Consider the following 25,040-nt stretch of genomic DNA (forward strand, 5'->3'; position numbering starts at 1 on the left):
TCTCTCTCTCTCTCTCTCTCTCTCTCTCTTTTCCACTCTCCGTTCGTCGTTCGCCGGCTGTCTTCGTCCGATCGCGGCGCGCGTTCCGGCTGCGTACGCGAATGTCGAGTAAGGCCCTCGTTCGTGTGACCTGTGGTTTCTCCGGCGTTTTCCTACCCTTAGTGCGAGCACAGTGCCCATCCGCAGTCCATCACTCGCCACGACACGCAAACACCGCGCGAGCAGAGCACCGCGCTTCGAAACGCATTTGCGCATTTGCCGGCGATTTACGCGCAGTCATCGCCGCCGACCGTCGGTGTCCACCCCCGGGTCCACTCGCCGCGTATGTTTGTTTCACCCCCGTACCGACGCCGAGGAGACGAGTGACACTGAACCCCGATTCGAACCACGATTCGAATCTCGTTTCGAAATTCGCGATTCGAGCACCGGGGCTGACCAGCAGGCTCGAGATCATATTTGGTATTCGCGGTGAACGAGGACCAGATCGCCGGCCGAGTGATTAACGATCGAGTGGAAGGGAAAGTGACTCGAGGAAGTGACTGCCTGCCGGTGTTGCTCTTCGCGGTTTTACACGCACGACAGGCAACGTTTCCGCGGACAGTCGAGCCCGAGGAAGAGAGACGGACAGAGAGGGGCGAAGGAGGAAATCGTAGAAGGAGAAGCTAGAGAGGAGAAGAGGAGAAGCGACGGCGGCAACGGCGACTACGTGTCGGATCGGTAAGCGGTGGTAGGAGGTGCTGGCACACGGAGAAAGAAGAAGGGGAGGCCGGTTGAAGGACGAAAGAGAGAGAGAGGGGTGTCGCGCGAGAGGGTGGCTCTCTGGGAAGGGTGGGCCCTCCAAGTGTCTTGTCTCCTATCATCCTGTCGTCCAGGGTATCGCTTACGAATGTCGCGCGATCGAGCGATCCGTCTCCGATCCACGACGACGAGGGACCTCCGGCCGACGGAGGCGTCGCGAGCTGCCCGCTAGCCAGCCGACGCGCGACGTTCGAGTGTCGTTAACCGAGAGTAGACATCGGCATGCGACGGGAAGGACTGGGATCGTCGTCGTCGTCGTTCCGCGTGTCGGATAGACCTTGGGCCGTCGGGTCGTCGACGGAGCAACGATTCTGACCAGCCGGCGGCTCCAGGGAGCAGATCGTGTTCAGTGACGAGTGTGTTGCTACCGGTGAGCGAACAGTCGAGGGAGCCATCGTGCCGTGCTCGAGGATCCCGGACCGTTGGACGGAACGCGTGACGGGACGCGCGACCGCGTCAACCATGTCGGGCGAGACCGAGATCGAGGTGTCCGTGGTGTCCGAGGAGGACCTGGAGCTCGAGGGCTCCAGGAGCAGCTCGACGCCCGCCGAGCTGCTGCTCCAAGAGAAGAACGGCAAGACCGGCTGCGGGCTCAACAACCATCACTCGTTCGGCTTCGACATGGGCAAGCCGCCGCTCAGGCCCGCCTGCAATCCCCAGTACACGTCCTTCAGCATCTCCAGCATCCTCGGCAGGCCGGAGTCGCCGCCGGTCGACTCCACGTCCACCGTCTCCGGCGAGAGACAATCCTCCGACGTCGACAGGGCCTCGCCGCCAACGCAGAACTCCCAGAGGATCGGATCCGCCTGCGACAGCCCCAACAGAGGCCTGTCCTCGCCCACGCCGTTGAGATACGCCGCCAATCAACGGAGTACCGCCGTCGGACACGCCATCGAGACCAGGAACAATTCGACCAGTATCGGTATCGGGTGTGCTACCAGTGCTACCAGCCCGGCGTCCACGTTCTCGCCGCCCAGCGACTCCGCCGCCAATCCGCTCCTGGGACATCAAGCTTCCGCCGATCTGGCCATGCTCTCGAGGTACCCTTTCATTTTATATCGATCCGATTCTGACAGCTGCGACGGGAGCTTCGGGGTTGCCACTGTCGCACGCGTTCGCCAACGAGTGACAATAACAACGAGTTCATCGGGATTGATTCCGATTATTGGAGACAGAGGACCGTCTTCCATATTTTCGGATTCGTTTCTGTGCCAACCCCGGAGCTCTCGATGATTTAGATAGCTCTCGGATATCTGGAACGGTTGATTCGTTTAGTTTTATTGTTCCGGAGATGTTTGTTTATGGGTCCTAGTGTTTGGTTGCTTCGGAGACTCTTGCCTGCATGATCATAGGATAAAATGGCACTCGAAACGATGAAATTCGCCAAAGCTTTTAGTACGATTTTTTAACAGGATTGGTTGGGAACTTATTCTTTCGAGTACAAAAAACTATCTTTCTTCTATTTTGTAAATATGACGTCGCGCCTTTAGGATGGGGGTCCAAGTGAATGTTGAAGTGTCATGTTAAGTACTAATTGAATGTCGCACACAAGCATCGCGATGACAATGTCATTTTTCAATCAACGAGATAAGTAACAAGCAATCTAAATTCGATAGTCCGTTCGAATTGACAAATGCATGAAAATCTCCAACTTTGTATCGACTGCAATGATTTTCTTTCTGTGCATCGTTCAGTTAAGACACAGCTGATACTGATTGTCGACGCTGAAACAATTACCAGAAGAATACCTTTGAGAATCTATGTCCGTACGATTATGATTATTCTTTGAGAAAAAGTGTATCGCGTTATCAACTTTGATGAAATGCTTCATTATCAAACAGTCGTTACGTATTGTTAGAACGAAGCGAAAGGTCGTGCAACTTCGTTGAAAGCAGTAAGATCGAAGTCGGATAAAGGGCAGTTGTTACAATTACGCTCCACGCCACGCGGATTTTCGCGTGATTGCTCGCGTGAAAACCAGGAATCGTTTTGAGATTCTGATGAATCATTCAATAGCGTATCGCCATTGTTCCTCGGTGTGTATTATTAGCGGCTCGTCGTGACGCTGCGCGAAAGCAACAATGAACTATGGATGTTCTACTGGCGTCGCTTGTGAAATGATTACCTCGAGTGTTACAAAATTTGCAATAACTTTTTAGATCGTTCGCGAGTTGTTAAACTGTACTACTAACGGGTTAACACGCGTGCAGAGGTCGAGGGCAGTAGGTTCGATAGCTCGCGCGAGAATCTGGTGAATTGTTATCGCAGCAGCGCTATTTACCATGGCCTCTATATAGATAGCATAATTTATCTGATAGAACTAGAATTTCACGTTAACCCATCGCCGCTGGTTCGATCGAGGTATCAATGTTTACTAATAAGGAATTAACGCGTACCATCAGTTTTATATCTCCGCTGCTATTTGCGTTCGGCCAATTCGCAATAACTATTTCATCGACAATGACGTGTTGCCGAGCTTAATCAACTAACATCGCAGTTTAGAATAACGCGGGCAATACTAACGTTTGAACCTTTGAATATTTCGAACTCCATTCGATGACTATCGATATTTCGAACATTTTTGTCGACGATGCGAAACGATTCTGCGTGATTAAGGCTTTTGTTGGCGATGTGCGGGAATCAAATGAGGGACGTTTTTCAAAACCGTCGACTTTAGAATACCAATTTTGTATGTATATAAAAGTCGATTTGAAAATTGATTTTTCAATTCCACCAATAGCTACCGATCTTTCTGGTCTACATCAAACCATTTTAAACCATTCTACACCATCAAACAAAAATGTATTTTTAATGTTTCTATGCTGCGAGCGGAACATTTGCAGAACAAACTCAGCCAAACCGTCAGAAATTCATCGGAAACAGACTGGAACTCTTCTAAACTTCGTATAGAAACGAATCCCTGCAGGATAACACTGTCAAAGCTCGCGGCCAGCTTCGAAAGGAGTCAGTTTTCCGTCGGACAACGGCCGATCCGAAATTAGAAGGGCGAGAGACACGCGCGACAAAGCGAAAGACGCCGGTGCTCGGACCGCAGATGAAATTTTCGTGGGCGTGAGTGCTCTCGGATCAAGATACACGAGGGTGCACGCGGGGGCGCGTGGGGGGTTGATAAAGTAGCAGGGAACCGGGCAGAGCTCGTGCGGTGAGGATTATATTATGTGGGAATGGACCGAGGGGTCCGTAATGGGCCTATTAGGCTGTCTCATTTAATAACAACCGTAGCAACAACCACCCTCTCTTGCGTTACTTACGTTGCTCGGGGCCGGGTCGGCCGGCTCTTCGTATCGGGCGTGTATCTGCGAGGAACCCGAGCACGCTTTGCGCCACAAGGGGCTGCGACGGGAGGGTTCGAGATGATTTTATCAGATTTACACCCCCTTCCGATTGACGGCACCCGCTCGCAACCGGCTGCTCGATGCTACCCGGCTCGATGCCTCCAATTGCTTGTTTTCCACCCGTTTACCATTTGATTAAGTTCCACTCGTATGCACCATTACTCGACGCGGGGAAACGATTTTCGTGGGGCACCGACGAGGGGGGCTGCGGGGGCGGCTCATCATTCTGTCGCGAGGCATCAAAACACCATCGGGGAGTTCGGATTTTTGTTGCTGATCGGATTAGGGGATGACGAGCACTGAGCTGCCATGATTTACAGAATGTAAGAGAGTGTCATTTCGCGTCGTTCATTCGCTGCGAAAGTGGCTTCACGTCCAGCAGAATGCAAATTGATAGCGTAGAATATCTAATCCTCAATTTATAGAATTTGTTTCACGGACTTCCATAATTTGATTTGACAATGCATAGTTGCGTTTAGAACTTCTTCATGAAGTTTTCAATACCTACGTATCTAGGCTGCTGCTAACAGCATCCGATAAAATAACGTCCAATTTAAATTGATCATCTTTTAAACGTAGATAATGCTGCATAAATTATTGCACCTTAAAATGGACCTGTAAGTCGCTAATCCAATATCATATCAGGTACCAAAAAATGTCCCCATAAACAGAGACCGAAAATATTTTTGTATCACTGGCAAATCTCGGAAACTAAACGGATTCGCTAGTACAAGTTCAAGCTGATAAAGCAGAGTCTAAAAGTAGCAGACTCGAGACCTGCCGGAAGTAAAAAAATTCCGAGACGATCGGGCCAGCTCCCGACGTTCGCCGAAACAAGCCCCAAAAGTTTGAAGGCAGAGGATCGGATATCAGGGCCGACGCGCGCGGAAAGTAGGAAAGAATCAATTAGGCGGCGGGGTGCATAATACATCAGCGGATGGAAACACCAGCGTAGTCGAAGTTAAGGAGCCTAAGACTCCCGAGAGAAATGGGCACCTGTCCCGCCCATTTCGCATCGGCGGGGACGGGGGCGGGAGCTTCTTGGCCCCCTTGCGTCTTCCGCGTGGAGGAAGCGAGCAACTTCTAGGTTTGATTTATTATTAAATTGGTGCCTACGGTATCCAGGAACGGAGTCTTGGTTTTGCCAAGGTCGGCTAAGTACACGAAAAGCTTGCACCGCGGAAATCTCCTCCAGCGTCTCGGCGCTTAACGCCCCAACCCACCCCCGCTCTCGACAACACGGGCTCCTCTTAAACTGATACGGTAATAGCATTTCCTGGGAGAAGAGATTTCAGCAGAAAGGATTCCCGTGTAGAATATTATCCGAATTAGGCGCTCCACGAATTTACCTCGGCGCACAGCTACGCTCTGCGCGGGACCACCAACCCCCTGCATGGGCGCGGAAGTGTCTTAAGCAGGAAAGTCCGCGATACCGTCGCCCTAAAATGGTTTCGCGAGTGGGGACCAGGCGAAACGCCTCTTCGCACGTCCCTATGTATTTACTATCATATTCTGTCGCTGCCGGTGCTCATTGTCCTTCGAGCATCGATGCTTTGTTAATTGCGTGTAGTTAAATCAAAAATATCCTGATCAGAAAGAAAAAATTTAATTAACCTTGCACTGTCACACTTCCTATGCGAAACACGTATGTCATTTTGGGTCACTCAGATCCAGCTGAGTCTTCAAACAACTGTCACTCAAAAACTAGCAACACTACCGAGACCTAACAATGTAAGAATATTATTTGAACATTTTAAAAGATCGTTTCTTTTGTTAGAATTTGATCTCCCACTTTCAAGTATATTGAACTAACTGTTAATTTCATTCTTCTCGTGACAATATTACTTTTACGGAAAATAAAATGTGAGACATTTTGATCCAGTGTGAGAGCGAAGGGTTAAAGACGACGATTTTTTACTCTGACGTCTACATTTTTCTCACCAGAAAATATGCCAGAAAAATTACTTGTCGCGGGTACAATTATTTTTCTCGTGTTATTTAAACAATTTTATGTTTCACCATTTATTTGATGAATCATAAAAACAGGGTGTAAAACTCTGAAGCATATTTATAACGGAATATTTATATGACTGACTGTTGCAAGCTCACTACCCTTGCAAGTTGAACTCGCGTAAATCGAAGACCGTCAGAAAATAGAATGTCCAAGCGGATAGGATAATAATCCAACAGGATAGGACTGAATGTTTGTGCTTATTCAGATCTCCATCGTCCGACGATTGATGTGACGATTTTCCCTTCAACTAGCTGTGTTTGTACGTTCGGTGTGAAAATTTGTCACGCAGTGTACAGGACGGCCCAAAAGCCGCGACAGATGATAATTCATCGGACAATCGAAGGTATCGGTGTCGGAGGAAGGGAATTACAGCGGCCGCAATTCCGCGAACCAATAAATTCCGATCTTCGATAAACTTCGCGAGTGCGGCAGCGTCGGTTCGGAATAATTCAACGATCCAGTGTTGAATTATCGTCTGACGCCTCGGAAGTCGGTGGCGGAGCAGGACAAAGCCGTATTAAAATTGATAATATTCCGCGGATGACGGAACCGGTCGGACCGTTGACGCGACTCCGTAAATTAATCAGCACGGGCGCGCGACGCGAGCAGAAACCACCTCGCCGCCTCTCCTCGCCGTTTATTCGCGACATTTTCTCGAGCCGGTCCAATCTAATTACTGCGTGTTTAGCCGGGGAAACGGGGCGCGACAAATGTAACGGGATTCGCGTTTGCAAAAAGGAAGACAGATGGAATCTGAGGGCGAAAGAGTGAGGGAGAAAGAGAGAGAGAGAGAGAGAGAGAGAGAGAACGTGCGCGCGCGCGATGCAAGAGAAAACGAAGCGAGACGAAAGAGAAAAAGAATCGTCGCGGTCGTTATTGAAACGCGAGATACAGGAAGAGATCGTAAGAATATATTTCTTTTTTCCTCCCGTGTCCTTCTCCTTTTTGTTACCAGTATATTTTTCCTGTTCGTCCCGGTTCCCTCTCTGTCGCTGTTCCGTGCGCGCGGAATCGTGAAAGTCGGCGACGGGCCCCTTTTTCGCATCGGGGTACAACAATATTCAGTAACGTGACCGCGGGCACATGACGTCTATGCAGTAAAAGATGTGGCCGGGATAATCCGCGACAGAGTCGGTCTCGTTAATTACAGCCCCGATGAATGATTCGTTAATTAGCGTGGGATCGCGCTCGAACTTTCAAAGAAAGCTACGATAAAGCCTATTGTGTATGATCGCCCGTTCGAGGGCGATATGGATGTTCAACGTCGGAAACAAATGTGGAATGAACGGTAGCTGGGAATAGACCACGAATAATAATCGCGTCGAAACACTGTTTCTCCTCTCTTCTCCTTCTGCCTCGTCTCTCAACCCCCTACTATCACCCTCGACGTTTCTGCTGTCCTCCCTCTTTCTCCTTGTCCTCGTCCTCGTCCTCTTCGCATGACTCTTCGATTCGCCATTTTCTCGTCTGCCTCGGCGATGACGCCTTCATTCAGTCAACAAATCAAAACTTTGACTGAACTCTGACGGCTCTGGGGTGGTCTTCATGCACTCTGATCATTCGCCCTACAGCTATCTTCTTTTCAATCTTGAAATCTTCACGTTTGCTTCTACAATTTCACCGCGAGTTTCTAGCATCTAGAAAATTAGCGAACGATGGATGAATCTTTCCGACAGCATCCACTTTAGAATTAACGTTTCTTAAAAATGCGTATTGTACAGAGAAATAATTCTCTATGGGTTTATTTTGGTTTCCGCCACGATAATAAATCATTTGTTCAATCAACACAGCACTTCGAAGGCTGACGATTTGAGGGTGGTTTTTTTACAAACTCTGATCTTCGTGACATTGAGATACGTTCACAGTGAATTCTCTATTTAACTAAATTGTAGGTTGTATTTCTAGATCCCGGAAGATGAGAGAAAATTGAAGGGGATGGTTTCCCGCAGCGGCAGCCATTTCGTAAAATTTCCTTGAAAGATGTCGTACAAGAAAACGGTTTTCCGTCGATGTACTTTTATTTGTGTTCGGAACAGCAGCCGGACGGTGTAGTTTCGAAATAATTCAGGCGACAGTTTTTCAAATTGCGGGGGTGGTTTCGCTCGGGGAGAGGTCGCCTTGGACACGATGTCCCGTTTGTGCGGCCGTTCGAAAGGGTCTCGCAGCACGCGACAACTCTTTAATTGGCGAAGAAATCCTCGCGACGACGTCTCTGTAATTAATTCCCGGGGCCGGAGGGGGTTAAGCCGCGAGTGTGTCCTGGTCGAGTTGTAAAGCCTGCAAGCGTCGCGCTAAAGCAATTAAGTTGTTTCCTTGAAATCCAACGAAATGAAGTTGTCTCCTGTGTAGGCGCAAACATAAATCCTCCACTTGGCCTGTAACAGGCCAGCGAGCGGAACGAAGCCAAGTAGCGGATTTAGCCGAGTACTTTGAAAGCCAATAACTCATTGTTGGGTCATCGTAATGACACTTCATGGAGTCGGTGCGTAACCGTGAACGCTTCTACGATCGATGCGAGTAAAACCGATCGAGACACGAAATCGAATACCGTAGATTCCCAAACATCATTTCTAATTGTCCTAGGTTATCAAATTCCCAAAAGGCCACCATAAGGAGCAGAAGAAAATTGGTCACCGCGAGCAATCTTTTATGGTGTCTTTCTTCTGCAGCTTACAAAATTGAACGTAATCATTCAAAATAATCAGTAAGAAACCTTGAAAATTATCCCTAAATTTTCAAAGTTACCGAATTTTGGTGACCTTCTTTTAGCTGCACCTTAAGAAATTGAAGGTAACCATTTAAAATAATCATCCATCCAACTCCTGGGGATCGTCGAAAAAATATTCCAAGTTACCAGATCGTTGACGATCATCCCCTAATTACTTTAAATTATCGAACTCCTAAAAAAAGAAACGAACCACAACTTATTGCGAGGTTTTACCCCCGTCGATTACACCCAAGTATCCGAGATTACCGAAGATTGCCAACCATCGCCCATCGTTATTCTAAATTAGCAAACTGCCAAAAAATCACCACGAGAAGCGGAAGAAAGTAAACGCGTCACCGCAAACCACCGGTCGCTGCGTCTAAACGAGTCGAGCAGCTTGCCGAAACGCAACCCCTGTTCCTCAGACCGAATTAGCACCTCGCAGAGATTACCTCCGACCATACGAACTTACCAAATTACCGAGAAATCACCGCGAGAAGCCCGGAGCGGCCGGCCCGAAATCTGGGGGTCCGTTGGATGGCCCGGGGGTCTCGGCGGTGCTCGCTCCTCGTAATCGACTTCTGGTTCGTGTCTAGAGTGGCGACCCCCCGTGTAACGTTACACGACAAAACGTATCGTGTTACGAGCGATCGTTAACCACGGCATAAAGAGTTCATATCCGAGAATGGCACTTACTCGCCGCGCGCGCCGGCAACCGGCCCACGGAAAGGTGGAATAATAATCAATACGTAGGAAGGACGATGAAAAAAGAAGCGGTATAATATGTCCCCGTTGAAGGGTTCTAGGTGTGCGACGGATGGCCTGGGTGAAGAAGAGAAAGCCGCGGCGAGGGGAGGGGAGGGGGGGAAATAAAGAAGGGGAAGTTTAACGGACAAATTGGCCGAGGATCCCGGAGAGAGCGAAAAGAATCCACGGTTGACCGTCGCGCGGATGAATCGATACACACGGCTGTGCACGTCGGTTGACGTTCGATTCGAGGCCCCATATTCACCGTCGCGTTTCACCAAAGCCCTCTGTATCCGATTATGCGGGCACTGGCGACGACGGGGGTGGGCGACGCGCGGGGGAGGGTTCTGCGAGGGTGGCGAGAGGGAGAGGTTGAACGTAATCAACGAGTTTCCTCTCGCGGACACTCGATCGGGCCAATTGGATCGTGCGCGGCACAGAGAGCGCGCCCACGGTCGCCGGCTCGATGAAAAGGGAACGTGCTGCCAGCTCTCCTTCGCTCTCTTTCCGCTCTCTATTTCTTTCTCTCTCTCTCTCTCTCTCTCTCTCTCTCTCTCTATCTATCTCCATCTCTCTCTCCTATCTCTATTTCTGTCTCTCTCTCTTTCTCTCGACCCCTGAAGAGGATCCTCTCTCGAAGGAGAAGAGTCGAGGGTCCTCGAGGAATCGATCGAGCAAGGAAGAAGCTAGAGCGAGAAAATTGCGCCCGTAGAATGCCGGAGAAGAAAGCCAGGCCGGCTCTCATCCCGTCTTCATCCCCCGGACCTCATCCTCCTCCTCAGCCCCGTACCCCGTGGGGCCCACCTCGGCCATTCATTCCGTTGGCTACCTAAGAAGACGTAAGCCGCGCAAGAATTAGGCAGCAAAAAGGTGGAGCACGCTTCTCTCCAGCCGAGTGTTTGGGTGTTTATACCTGCTTCGAAGAAAAGAGACGAGGCGCCCCCCCACTGGATGCTTACAAACAGGCGGTTGTCAGATTTCTTTTATCTTTCCCGGGGCATCTGCGAGAGCCCGGCCTCCTCTCCCTCTTCTCGGCCTTCCACTCTTCTTTTCTTATCCGGACCAGCTATCCGCTTCAGGATCCTACGACCGGCGATATCGATGCCCGCGCGACAGACGAAAGGTGAGCTGTAATTAGCGACACGCATTAGCCGGCGATCGAGATACCCTGTTATCCGGAGATCGATGGAATCCCGACCCTGATTATCCGCGGATCCGGATTAAGATCGAACCGATTTCACGGGCTTGTTTTCCTCGAGGTTTTAGGATCCCGGAGTTTTCCAATGTTTTCGAGGTTGTTTGTGCTGTCTGAGCGAACTTTTGGAGATCGTTCAGTGATACGTGCCTTTGTTTTCAATTTTCTTTGTCTAGGAAATTTTGTCCTCGCTTCAATTGGGATGACCAGTTGCTGTGCCTTTGCTTTGTTTACGGGCATCGTTAACTTTGTATTTATCGAGCAAGACGTATTCGATTTATTTATTCTTTTAGTTTGTTTATTTTTTAATGAAAAGGTCTGACATGCAACACAACGAGAACGTTATGAGACGACACATACACACGCTCCATACAACACACGTACATTATTGGAGAAAATGATCCTGTGAGGATTAAGCGAGAGAAATAACACGTGTGAACTGAGCAGACCCAGAAATGACGAATTCCAAATTCCTTGTTTTCTAATAATTGTCGAAACTGCAACAATCTCCTTGTGTGCAGTTGTCGGATGTATCTGTTTATTTAAGCATATCCCATAATAAATATTGTACTATGACTTGATAAAAGCGATCCTGTTTTTTTTTAAAAGAGAAATTTCGTTCACTTGATCTTACCCCTTTTCAGTGCTCTATAGATACAATGTTAATCTTGCGCATGCACGAATTATCGTGTCGCAAAACAAGTTGCTCACGCATCCTTAGCTCCTGCAGTAAATTACCGACACCTTCCTAAATCGAATACCAAATACTCTCAAATTACTGCCGCGAAAAGATACGTGTCTGTTTTAACAAGAAAACTTTTTGGGTCGATGGATCGGAGTTACGAAATATCGTTTTGCTATTACGCAGCTAGGATAATAATTAATGACTAGAATCTGCCCGTTCGAATCAGCTCAACGACGAGGCAAGTTTCTCGCTTCCGCAGGCGTTCTGCCTTTGCCGTACCTGTCCCCCACCGTCATTGATTAAGCTAGCAGCGCGTCGAGCATCGATAATCAATGCACTTAGCGGGTGTTTGTTGACTCGGCGCGGCTCGAATCCGTGCCACGAGAAATTTGGGAAGCCTGCGACTGGTTGCCCGTTCACCTTCGCCGGACTGGAAATTGTATGCGGCGAGAAACTCAATATTCTCTGGCCGAGTGGGGTGTCTCCGATTTGCTCGATTAGGTGGGAAGAAACGCCAGTGATCTGCAAACTGCACTGTTCCAATTTCCACAATTTCCACTCTACAAAAACTGATACAATTATGTACTGAATCTTTTGTCAGACTTCAAAAATATTGGGAACAAAACTCGATATTCTATGACAAGATAAGACGTGTACGATTTGCACGATCAGCTGTAAAGTGTGGCTAGCAAACATTGCTGCTGTATGTAAATTCGTAGAATTATTTACTGAAATCGAGCTGCAGGCATATCAGAAAGCAGCTGATCGTATTTTCACCGCAAAGCGAACCTCTGTCTTCCTCCCAGCCACAGATGATCGGAACATCAATTTCAACTTAATTCGATCAGCAAAAATATTAATGCGGGGAAAGGTAGCTTAAACAGCTGCGAGGGTTAATTAGTACCGAACGAGTCCGTTTACACCCGTCGCGACAGAAGACTCGAGCCAACTTCTTCATTCAGATGCTCGATAAAAATTTAAACTCTCGCCCGCTGTATTTTGCAACGCCGGCGAACTTAATAATATTATAATAAGAAAGCCGGCGGTTTTAAAGAGGCGAGGCGGTTTGCAGAAGTTCCCGGTCGATGCTCTTAATTAAGCTGCTCCTTTACTCCGAAATAAAGTTACGGAACAACTAACTGGCAAACTTGCGCAAGCGATCGAGTGTAAACAACAAGCTGTAATTAAAAATACGGCGAAGGGAGTGGAACTTCTTGAAGAGTCGAACTTCCCCGGAGCGGGTACGGTGGGTGGTAACGCGTAACCCGCCCTCGGCCACGTAACCATGCTCGCAGCTCCCGATTATACCCGCCATTTTAGCTGGTCGCGCCGATCGTTAAGACCCGCATCCACCGGCGAGCCAAACTATGCTTTGCTATGTTAAGCTCGCGTATATTCGCTGTCGGATTCAAACCGTTTTCACCAGAAACTAAACATATACAAGCATAACATGGCTTAGCTTAGCCAAGTTGATGCATCCGAGCATCCGTTCGTGATCAAAGGCCACTCTGTTCAACCGATGATCAAATCATAAAGGCACGAGGATACAAATTAGAGGCGCAACTAGCTGGCCTAATTGAAAACAACGAACGTATGTCCGAAATCGATCATCCTTATCATTCATTCTTCCATTGTGCACTGTTCGACTCCGTATTTTGGGATCGTAGATCGTGTTCAATCTTTAAAGAGTCGGTAAGCCAATGCAATATTGGCTCAAGTCGTGACAGCAAGTTTGCATATACATATAATAATTTAAAGAAAAAGAAGAGAACAAAACTACTGACTTATTAGAGGAAATTTTCCGGCTCTCTACAGAAATAGGGGAAATAGGTTAATACCATTATCCTGTCAAGAAAAAGCAAGTACCATAAGCAATAGCAATGGTAATTCCGTTACTGCCAGCGAGTTTCATCGAGACGGGTGATTAATTCTGACATTCATCTTCCAAGATCAGACCTAACCGGGGCCAGCCTCTGGCAGCTCTTCGTCAGCCTTGCGTTAAAACGCAAATTTAACCAAAGTCCATGTACGAAACTGCACGAGTTCTAGTCACTGGTCGAACGGTGTTTCGCGAGAATGCAGATGCAGTTTGAGGTGGCGCGACTTAACGCGTGCGGCGATTTGCGGTGACGATTTGGTCCGGCGGAAATGTAGGTAGGTAGGTAGCCGGGTTCCTCCGCGGCCGATACCGAAAGGTGGTAGAGAGCCAGAAGCCGAGGCTTCCGAAGCCCTACAACTTCCCCCGTGTTCCCCGGCTCGCTTCCCTTGCACTCCGGCTGCGACGATCTGATCGCTCGATGCACTTTTCTCTTCAACATGCGACGATCCGCGCCGATTCCGCGTGCGCTTGTTCGACGCCCTGACACCGTCGTTACGGGGAAGTTACTTAAGCGCTGAGCGTCGTTCGCCAGTATTGCTTGTCCACGAGAGAACGCTTCAAGCATTACTATAACATGCTGCTGTTGTTACCAACAATTATCTCCGACAACCGATATCACAATCGTAATTGTTAGTTTTCAATGTCTTGTTGTTAGTGCGTATTTTTGTTTTTATTTCAACAGATTGCCGAACTTTATATGATGTGTCGTTTATTCGTCCTTGTGGTAAATGCATAAATATGTAGCCTAATTATCTGTGAATAATGATCTATAGTAGAAAATAATGAAAGAGCTGAGAAAACTTTCACGGTGCACGGTATTTGTTAGAAACGCTTGGTTTAGGAAGCTTTGGGCTACTCTCGTGATTGTTTCCTCAAGAAACTATGGTAACTTAGGGTAATTTACATCCTATTCAGGGAACGTATACTAAATTTTTCGCTAGAAAATCTGCAAGAGAGGTAGATATGTAATAAAACAAGTCCGATGTGTGTTATTTCATAAGAATGACTTTTACTTAGATTTCTCAACATTTTTGTCGTAATATATGCTCGAAGCAAGAAATTGGTTCAGTCATGTCCTATGAGAGAATCTTTATAAATCTGATCCACTCTGAACGATACAACCCTTCCTCGAGTCAGTATCGCCGAAGAAAACAAACGAATTAGTCATTTGATTCTTTTCCATTCTTATCCGTTGAAACCCGATTGCCCAATGAAAAGGAAAGTAGCTCGTTGGAACGGGATAGTCCGAGTTGTAGAAACATTTTGATCGCGCGGCCCTGGAGCTCGATGATTCGCGGGGTCGGTGTGTAGCGGGTGGCATCGATCAAAGGTTCGATCAACGGCCGTCCCCGAAAATCCGCGGCGAGCCGGCCACTTGCCAGTATTTTTCGCGAGTTTTCCGGATCGTTTGGAGCGCGGGCCCCGTAAAAGCGGGAACGGTTCCGCGAAAATGTTTGCCGGGGAGCCGTTTAAAGCCGCGCTCTAAATAAAACACCGCCGCTGCTGCTGCTGCTGCTGCTGCTGCTAAAAAAAAAAGTTGGATTAAAACAGCAGCGGCCGCGTTTCGCCGAGAGCGGCGGGGGCAGAGGGGGTTCTGAATGCGGGCGGCCGTCGAGTTTACAACTGGAACGGTGGCCGTGTCCGAGGCGTCGAGCGCGATTCAGCCGAACCTGTCTTTCCTCCGAAAAAAACCCGGCAAATGTTTCCAAACCCATTTTATCCAGTCTGCAGCCGCGTAGAAGTGAATCCCATTCTCTTCCCGCCCCCCTTCGTTTCTCCCCTCTCCGTTTCACTCAACCCCCGGCGGTGTGTATTGAGAGGAGAGCGGAGCGTGGCTGCACTTTTCCGTGGCCCCCCTCCTCTCGCTGCTTCGCTGGCCCCCTTGCCAGCCCCCCTTCTCCGGCATCCAGCAGCCGGAAGCCATTAATATCTCCCCGGGCTACTTGGCCCTCGAGCTCAAAGGAATTTCGAGAGTTATGCCTATTAAGAGCGACGCTTGCGTCGCAACAATGACACTCGGCCCCGCTCGTTTAGCCTCGTTATTAAGAGCGAAAATCCGCTTATGGCTGCAGTCTCCGACGAGGATCGCCGCCCCCGGCTGGCCGTACCTGCGGCCGGCGTCGATTCTCGCCCTACCTAAGGTACACCGGTGCAAGCCGTTTTCTCAATGAAAAACGATCGCCGAAGGTGTTCGTCTAAATCTGTTTACAAGCCCGAGCAGATTACCCCGGACGACTGGAGCTGCTGGAATTTAGTTGAGAGCTAGGTTCGGGACGTTATTGAACGCCATCTTAGAAAGACGTCGGGGCCGGTTACATTCGTCGGAACGTTTGCAGTTTTTTGAAGTCGTGCGACGACGTCGTTGCGGCGATAATGAGTCCGGAGAGAGGAGCAGGTTCTCTGTCTGGTGCTTGTCCAATACTACTTATTCACTTGAGAACGATGCTTCCACAGAAGCAACCTCGGATCTGAAACTAACTATTCCACGGTCTACTGTGCTGCGGCTGCTTTTGAACGAGCGATTCTCTGGAAGAAGAAAACTTGCCAAAGTTCAGTGGACGCTGAAGTTGCGACTACTCCCGATAATTGCTCCCCATCAGGGCTGCGTTAAGAATTTCATAGCTGGCAGGCGGTCTTATTTTTAAGCCGATAGGATGTATCGCTGAAGGATCCTCGTACCCTAGAAAACATCCTAGGATATAAAACTGCTGTGCATTCTACTGTTTTAATAGCTACCACTTTCGGACAAGTATCCTATAGAGAAGCACTCGAAACTCTGGTCGATATAGAAGTGGTGACTGACTCTAGATAATAGCTTCCACGAGGGCTATACAATGGGTTCTATAGACCCTGAACTCTGAAGTATCGCTAGGATCAGGCAGACTTTACGAGTGCAAAACTTGATACACAAACGCTATGTACACCTCCGCAGACCCCAAAATTTTAACCGGACCTGTCCTTCGACTGAACTTTTCTAAACTTTTCTGAAACAAAAACGTAAACCTGTTATGAGTGCCAACTAAAGTGCTAAATCTGCCAACGAAGAAGTGTCACTATCATCCCATAACCCGACAGTACACGCGTGAACTTCTGAAACAAACGTACCCACGTGGGGTGTTCATGGACTCCCAATAACAAGTGACATTTATTGATAATATATAATGTCTCTTTATTAAAATTAGTACAAGATAATAGTATAATATAATTGATATAATATAAATATGAGAACGAGGCAGCCTTGCTATAAATCCTTAACAGAATTATATACTGTTTGCTCTTAGCAATAAAAAAGGTACAAAAGAGTATCTAACCAGATGACATGAACACCCTATCAGACTCTCAATCCAAATGATGTAAAAGATCACAAAGCGTTCAAACGAGATAGTCATACAATCAAGCCCTAACTGATCAAGTGCTTCTTCAGATCTATATGGAAGAAACATAAAAATTACCACTCTTACTACCGACCTGTAACTAACCCGTAGCTTCCGAAATAAAGCAGCCCGACAGATGCCACACAACCACTCGAGGATTAGAATGCCGAGCTCGGAGGGACTAATCGAATCGTCCTCAATTTTCAGACTAGGCCTGATGTCCTCGCTGATAGCGGGCCGCTACCCCGTCGGAATCGGCGTCGGCGGCGTCTTCTTCCCGTCGACGCTGCAACACCTGCACCAGCAACAACAACACCAACATCATTCCCGGCTAGCAGCAGCGTCGTCAGCGTTGAGCAACGCGGTGCAGGTCACCGGCCAATCGGACATCGTCGACGCCGACGGGATCCGCGGCGTCCTGCCCGGCGGCGCCGGTTGGCCGTTTCCATGGAGGCCGACGCACGGTTTGCAGACGCTCGAGCATCCGTCGCCCAGCGACGTCGTCGGCACCCTCAGCCGCGTCAGTCCCGCATCCGCGAGCTTTCCGCAAAGGGGTGAGTTTGCCCGCGCCGTGAATCGACCTTCTGCGGCCCCCTGAATCGCGTCCCCGCCCGAAATTCCGACGATTTTGATTCCGTTTTGCCGGCCGCGGCGTTCCGCCTGCTGCTCCGGCGGCTCCTCGCCGCTTCGATTGGGTTCGTCCACGGGATTTTCAACCCCTTGCGGTTTCATTATGACGGCTGGGCGTCGCTGTTTCCGGCGTTCCGGCTCGCGCGCGTTTAAATGTTTTCGCATCTCCGCTCTGCTGGGGAGATACGAGAAACAAATTTTTCCCGTGGCTTTTCTGGGATGCAACTCTGCTCGAGTTGCAGTACTTTGATCGCGGAGCTTGTCGGGTTGCTAGAAATGGCGATCAGCTGTTGGAAACTGTCGAGTTTAGTTTGTTAGCTTCGCAATGTTGCGCGATCAGACCTTGGAAACTGTCGTCGAATCTGGGAGTTCGGTTTCCTAGGTTTACAACGAGTTGCGTGGTAGGACAGCTCGATTTTTGAGGAGCAGACTGCAGATTTTATGCTTTCGCAGAAATTGAAATTAGCAGAGAAAGGAATTACCCTGAAATTGCTCGAGGAAAGGTCGCGTAATTTGCTGAAGCATAAATCGAACTTGATCTATTTTCCACGGTCCGCGCATAGAGCGCAGCAGGCCTAGCGAGGACACAATTATATCGGAAACACCGTCGACCAGTCAAATCATAAATTTAGGCTAGTCGAGCATAATAGATCTATAAACATTTGCGCGGCGGTTGGCCTGAGTGAAAATTACTGCAGTAAATTGTACAATATTCATCGGCCGAGGATAACGATGGTAGTCTATCGGCGCACAGCGATTCAAAACGCGGAACAATTAACGGAATTGGTTTATTGTTATAACTACATCGATCAAGCTTGCGTGAACACAATGGATTTCGAACCATAGATAATTTCCCAGATCAAGTTCAACTAATACAACGCGTTCGGTCGCTGATGTTTCACAAAAGGAAGGAACTGCGAACGACTCGGTCACCCTTATCAAACAGAGATCAATTTCACGTCTCCCACCATCTCTTCAGCGACCTCGATACTTTGCTCACCGCTTTTACAATGGGGTCTGTTGCCTTGAATAAGATGCGCCTATTATTGCAATTAAGTACTTCGAGCATCGAAGCGTAAACAACGATTATGAATAATAATAAATTTAATATATATCGATAAAAATTTCGATGATGAAATACTTGTATAATCTCGATAGTACGTGAAAAGCCTGGATCGCTTTCGAAAGTATATATATTGTGCAGGGTGACTGAAAGGTATCGGGCTAATAAGATCACACCAGAAAGACCACAAATTCATTCTGATCCACGGAATCGCCTCTCACAGCAACTTCGTAAACAATGTCTCTTCGTTTGCTGAAAAGAACACGTTATTGGTCGAAACATACAAATATAAAAATATATAATAACAGTACAGATTGGAACGAAGTCGATTGGTTAAAAAACTGGTGAAACTGATTGGTAAATAAGACGAAATTACTTTCCAAGCAGCCCAACAGATACGACAAAATCACACACAATTTGTTGATTCAATCGATGAATAAAAGATGGATGAAGTACGGTCTTCGATGAATCTTTAGCGGATTCTCGACGGAACTGTATTAACGAACGAGGTCGTGTTTTATCGTGTGAGTGGCATGAGAACGATCGTCTCGTTTGATTTCGCTACGCGCCAGGAAAAAAGCGAGCGGCCGAGGGATGTTTTCATGCGAATATGTGGGAGGGCGATGATAGGGCGCGCGTCGCAAGACGAAACAGAGAGAGAGAGAAAGAGAGAGAGAGCGAGCGAGCGAGAGGGAGAGAGAGAGAGAGGCCGCGAAGAGAACGAAGCGGTGCGGAGCGGAGCGGGGAGGAAAGGGCAAGGCGAGGGTCTATGCACGTTATACACGTAAGTGTGTAAACGCGAGCGTGGACGGCGGGCAGTACGGCTTCCACGGCTTCCACCACGACAAACCAACGTCGATCGCCTTACCCGCCGATCGTTTTACTCCTGCCACTTCGCCAAAATACTTGGCTGCCTGCTAGTTCGCCGCCCGCCTCGCACTTAGAGGGTAAACTATTGCAGCCGGAGTTGCGGGGATAGTTCGTCACTTTGTCTAGGGAGAGAATTCCCTCTGCCTGTTTGTCAACTTCACGCTGCCACCGGTGGCTCACGATGTTTGCTGTTGTTTGCGTCTGACATCGACCCTCCCGAAGCTTCATAAATGAGCTCGGATCTCTTCTAGAAATTCAGCTTACTCGATCTAATCGATGCTCGCGTCTTTGCTCCAGCAATCGCGAACACGTTCGAATTCAATTGCGCTTTCTGCTCAATCGAGATTCCCACAAATGCATGGAAATCTGACGATCGTGTGGTAAATCTCTTAATCGATGTACAAAAAGATCGGTCATTGAAGTAATCTTCCTTGTTTAGAAACTAGATTGTTTCGCTGTGACGAATTCATCGATACATTTTCGTACATCTTGAATATGATCGAATCGCCTATCCGATATATGGTGGTGTAGCGATCGGAACAAGCAATAATCAGTACTTCCAATACCCGGCAAAGTAACTATTCAGCACGATATTGCGACGGTTCGGTTCATAATTTAGCTGACAATGGCTCTCTCGCGCTTCTTCGTCGAACGAGTTCGCGAATCGCATTCAGCGTTTGTGAAGTTCCAAAGTCCGCATTCTGGACTGATCTAAATCGCTTCAGTCAGCATTGTGGGATCAGCAACTTCTCTAAAGAGCCTTCAGTGGCCTGCTTATGCCCATCAATTGCATTTCATTCACCGGCTGTTTGTTGCCCTGCGAGAGCGAACTTTGGAATCGATTGAACCCGCATGGAAATGTAACAAAATGGAAAACGGTCGCTTGGAAATCCAGTCTGGCAGGATAACAGTGTTTTCTATGTCGCGTCGGCGCGATTGATAGGCAGCGAGACAATAGACTCGCCGAATACAAGAATTTACAACGAATTACAACGGACGCGGTGTGGGAGGAGGGGGGTCGGCGCGGATTTCGCGTGGAAGGCGTGAAGAACCGGCGTGGAAACCGCAAATATTTCATCGAGTGATGGAACACGTTTCTCTCCGGCGCGCAATCCAAAGCAATTATGTCGAAATGGATAGATAGATTATTAATTAGCGGACTATCAATAGACTACATATACATTAAACGTAACGCCGCGGGAGATGAATAGCTAGCCGTTAATTTATCGAATCCGTGGTCCTCTCCGCTTCGGTGCCGCGCGGGGCGAAATTTATTTATCGATGCCCGAAAGAGGTCTCCAGCACTGATCCCATCGGCGAGCCGCAAGGAACGCATTAAAGCGCCGGCTAATTAATGCATTTAGCATGGCCGACCGTTCCGCAGCATCCAGCAGACGAAGTGAATGCCAGCGATTTGCGGAATCACGGCTATGCCTTTGCATTGTCGCTCGCTAACTACCCCGCTAAGACGGGCGTCATCCGATTATACCTGCGCTTCGCAATCGAATAAACCGGTTAATCCGCCTTATCAATTTCTCCCGGTAACGCGCGATTACGAATCCACGCGGCAGTATTAGTTCATGATCAACGTCACATTAGAGTATTTTGGGATGCAAGAATATATTTCTACGAATCTGTTCAAAAATATTGACGATGTTAATCATTCCCTTCAAAACGATGCAAGGAAGTGCACTTTAAATCGCATAGTATCTCGGCAGAATCTCGATAGTTGCATTCTCAGTCGGGGCGGAAACAACCGATGCTTTAGAAAAAACCGATTCCTATATGGGATTGCCAGTAACCTCACAAAATTTTTAATTTGTGTTTTCTGCGAACTTGTAAATAAATAATAAAAAATAATAATAATATATAATATATGTTTTATTATATTTTGAAAATAATAAATAATATTTTAATCATCAAGATTTTGTTTTCGGTCGGTCGCAACCTCGCAATATTACTTATTTCGCAAAATAGAAAGGGGGTTGTCTTAGGGTTAAATCTGTTGAAAAATATGGACAAAAGCGAATCTAGGTATTTTGATAGCATAATCATCGTGATGAATTCCTAAGAGTTAATCCATCCCCTGCATAACGAAAGGAGTAGAGACTACACGGTGCGTCCACAGAACCTCGATACTTGCACTTCCAACGAGTTTCGGTGCAACTATCGAGGCGCACCGAGGATGTGCGAGGTCTAGCCGATCTAACGAACTCGTTGACTCTGCGCAGATGACCTTGACGACGAGAACGGGGAGGACCGTCTGCATCGGACGCGGAGTCCGTCGACGGGCGACGAAGGGCACGACGACCTCGGCGACCAGGACGACTGTGCGGACGGGGACGGCGAAGGGGAGTCGACGAACTCGACGAGCCTGCACGGGGGGAACGGGTCGGGGAATGGCGGTGGCGGTGGTGGCGGAGGTGGCGGCGGCGGTAACGGGCAGAACAGCGTGCAGGTCGGTGTGGACGGTCGCGATTCGGGCAGCATGAAGCGGAAGAAGAAGACGCGCACGGTGTTCTCGCGGTCGCAGGTGTTCCAGCTGGAGAGCACGTTCGACATGAAGCGCTACCTGTCCTCGTCGGAGCGGGCCGGGCTGGCCGCGTCGCTGCGGCTGACCGAGACCCAGGTGAAGATCTGGTTCCAAAACCGGCGGAACAAATGGAAAAGGCAGCTGGCCGCCGAGCTGGAGGCGGCGAACATGGCGCACGCGGCCCAAAGACTGGTCAGGGTGCCGATTCTCTACCACGAGGCCTCCGCCGGGACCGGAAGCTCCGGCGGCGTCTCGGTGTCGGTCGCCGCGCCGCCGACGGTCACCGCGCCAGCCTCGGTCGCCACGTCGGCGCTCTCGCATTCGGTCGGCGTCGGCGTCGGCGTCGGCGTCGGTGTCGGCGTCGGCACCTCCTGCCCCCCAACCACCGCCCAGCCGATCTTCTACTCCCATCACCATCAGCACCACCATCATCATCCGGCTCACGTGCAGGCGCACACTCTCCTGCCCCACCAGGTACACCCGCAACCTCCGCCACCCCCGCCGCCGCCGCCTAACGGACAACCACCCCAATCCTCCTCGCAATAACACCGTCCGGCTCACGAGACCGTCGGCACGCCGCCGCGACCAACCATCATCGCCGAGAGAAACGTCGCGATTGCGCGACTATTACCCACGATCGTGCTCTCCGGGTGAGCCAACGATGACCGCTGGACGGCCCTCGATGATCCGCTCGATGATCTATTCGATGATCCAGCCTCGGTGATCCCTGCAAGATTGCACAGTTTCCGATTCTCCTTTTTTCGCAAGATCGCCGAGACACGCTAGCGAGTAGTGGACGCTCGTCTACACCGGCTAACGAATCGGTGAAAACTGTGTCTTTCTTTTCTGCCTTTTCCGTAGAGCACCGATGATTTATTTTAGACTGCGGAATTTTCCGGACCTCGTACCAAGACTGCGGATTTTATGTCACGAGATTACGTGCGAAACGCTAGAAGCATCTGAAGAATATTAGTTCCTGTATATTACAAACGATCCGGACAGTCTCCATTCCTTATAAACATCTGCATGTCTTCGAGAAATAAAGAAACTGCAAAAGAGCATAAAATTGGCCCCTAGTGTCCCGCGAGTCGGGAGATGTTCGGGAGAATACATAGAATTAAGCTCTGCCTAACTTTGATTTTGAGAAGTTTTGAAATTTCGCAGTCTATCAGTTATCCATCGGAAGCAGTCCATTTGCAACATGTCGACAGTTCATTTGAATACGGGTACGCAATCGAATCCTAGACAACCCGTAACGAATTAAATATACAGAAGATATGTTGGTATTTTGGAATTAGCGATCGTTGGAATTAGTATGTTATGTTGGATCACCGGCCGCGAGCGGGTCTTCGAGGTCCCCCAGAAGCCATCCAGGCCGACTTCCGGCAGCGAAGCGTCGCGTGAACCAATCTATTTTTCCCCCGAAACGGTTGCAATACGTCTGTCCCTTATCCGACGTGTTTTCTTTCGACGAAGGTAGCTTTAACGAATCGCGGGAGGAAGCGTTCTCCTCGGATGGTTGTGTTTGCCGCGGCCCGACGCGACTGGCGACTTCCGGCAAGTCGAGAATTGTAATATAAGTATGTATCTAGTCTGTCACTGGTCGATAAGAAAACTGCTCGTGGAACGATTTATCGAGATATTTTGGTGGAATAGCGCGGGACAAGCCACGGTTCCGCATTTCCTCTTTCTCATTCTCTCTCACTACTTTCTCTCTAATTCTCTACCACTCCCTCTCTCTCTCTCTTTCTTTCTCTCTCTCTCTCTCTCTCTCTTTCTCTATCTTCCTCCGGCAATATTTATTTTTCGTTTACACGTTTCTGTTTCTTTTAGATCCGCGCGTGAAGATTATTCCCACGATCGAAACCGGATCGTCACTTTCTAATCGGGGACGTTGCAAAAGCGAGAAAAAACAAACGAGTAGAACGAAAGAGAAACGAACACTGGTCTGTCTCACTCTTGTAAAATGTAATAACGCGTCTGAGGAAACCAAGAAAAAACACTCACAACACATACGTACGTACATACATTACATATACACGCACGCACACACGAGAATTGTAAACTAACTGTTAGGATACACCGTAAGACACAAGGCAGGGTTCCTACGACATGTTCTACCTGTTGTGATAAGTATCTTAAACGATTAATTTTATTAAAACGAACGGTAGAGTTGTGAGAAAAGATACGCAAAAAAAAAAGATCGAAATAAGAGAAAACTGAACAGGAAAAAGAGTAATGAAGAGAAACCAAATGAAACCAAACCGGCTCCTTGCATTGTATACCACAGAAACACCACACCTTGATTCTATAGACGTCAATTAAGGACACACGCCTGTCGCGCCCGTGTTTTGTACGGACTTATTTGTGATCCGAGATCTCGAACTATTGTACAGCCGATCGTTTCGTAATCGCTAATAATGATCGTTGAACCATACTCTGGACGTCTTTCAGAATCCTCCCTGTCGACCTCATTCCACCCTTATCACCTGGCCACGTCGCAAGCAAATTATCTCACAGCCATTCGAAATCAAACCGATACGGCATAGCCGGTGAAATCTCTGCCACTAAGAAAATAAATATTTAACTCATTCCGCTTTCCACAAACTAGTCTGTCGAAACAGAAGTTTGCGAAACGGTCCAAAGCACACTTATAAAAGGTCTCTTCTGATCGAAGAAGTTAACGACCGCGAGATTACCATAAATCGCAAGAATTTGCAGCGACGTGATCAGGTCCCATCGTCGGCGACGAGATTCCACAACAGACTCGATTGATCAACATTTCCCGGAAACGTCGGAATCGTTTCTAATCCAGAGGGCATCCCCTATCCGATCGGTGGCATAAATTCCAAATATCAACAGTCTGCGAGGATCCTCGACGCGACGAACACGCCCGGGTACCGTCGCTTCTCGACAAAGTTAACCGTTGATTTCCCGGTAGATCGCCGATGTAATTGAGTCGTCGCAGAGTGGAAAGTGATCATCGATTGGTGCTCCACGCTCTCCGCGTTCTTGTGTTCTATATTTTCCTCGGTTACAAACGGTTTACGTGTCGCCGCGGGACGCGAGTGTTTATGGGGGAGAGACTGAAGGGTGCGACGGTTTTAAGAAATTAAGGACTCCGCTGTCTGATTCCCCGGAATATTTCCGTTTTCTCCAATTAACCCCCTGAGCCACGCCTTTCCTCTT

At 48.6% G+C, this 25,040-nt stretch overlaps 1 protein-coding gene across 2 annotated transcripts; it reads left to right on the forward strand.

Annotated features, from left to right (window-relative positions):
- Window positions 1-24,288, forward strand: Hmx (H6 family homeobox). Of its 2 annotated transcripts, XM_033485295.2 has the most exons (4): window positions 1-1,838; window positions 16,963-17,309; window positions 21,550-22,325; window positions 23,685-24,288. In XM_033485295.2, exons 1-4 carry the CDS (start codon window positions 1,261-1,263, stop codon window positions 23,694-23,696), a joined length of 1,713 nt encoding a protein of 570 aa, XP_033341186.1. In that variant the 5' UTR covers window positions 1-1,260; the 3' UTR covers window positions 23,697-24,288. The 2 variants fall into 2 exon arrangements, with proteins under 2 accessions (XP_033341186.1, XP_033341173.1); XM_033485282.2 differs by having other exon boundaries at window positions 7-1,838; window positions 21,550-24,288.
- Window positions 24,289-25,040: the final 752 nt, after the last annotated feature.

The sequence above is a fragment of the Megalopta genalis genome, chromosome 15 (assembly GCF_051020955.1).
Source record: "Megalopta genalis isolate 19385.01 chromosome 15, iyMegGena1_principal, whole genome shotgun sequence".
In the NCBI taxonomy this organism is placed as follows: domain Eukaryota; kingdom Metazoa; phylum Arthropoda; class Insecta; order Hymenoptera; family Halictidae; genus Megalopta; species Megalopta genalis.

Coding starts and splice junctions, on each gene's coding strand:
- Hmx (XM_033485282.2), top strand. CDS start 1,261: ATGTCGGGCGAGACCGAGATCGAGGTGTCCGTGGTGTCCGAGGAGGAC. Junction 1,839..16,962: donor GATCTGGCCATGCTCTCGAG/GTACCCTTTCAT, acceptor CTCAATTTTCAG/ACTAGGCCTGATGTCCTCGC. Junction 17,310..21,549: donor CGCGAGCTTTCCGCAAAGGG/GTGAGTTTGCCC, acceptor GACTCTGCGCAG/ATGACCTTGACGACGAGAAC.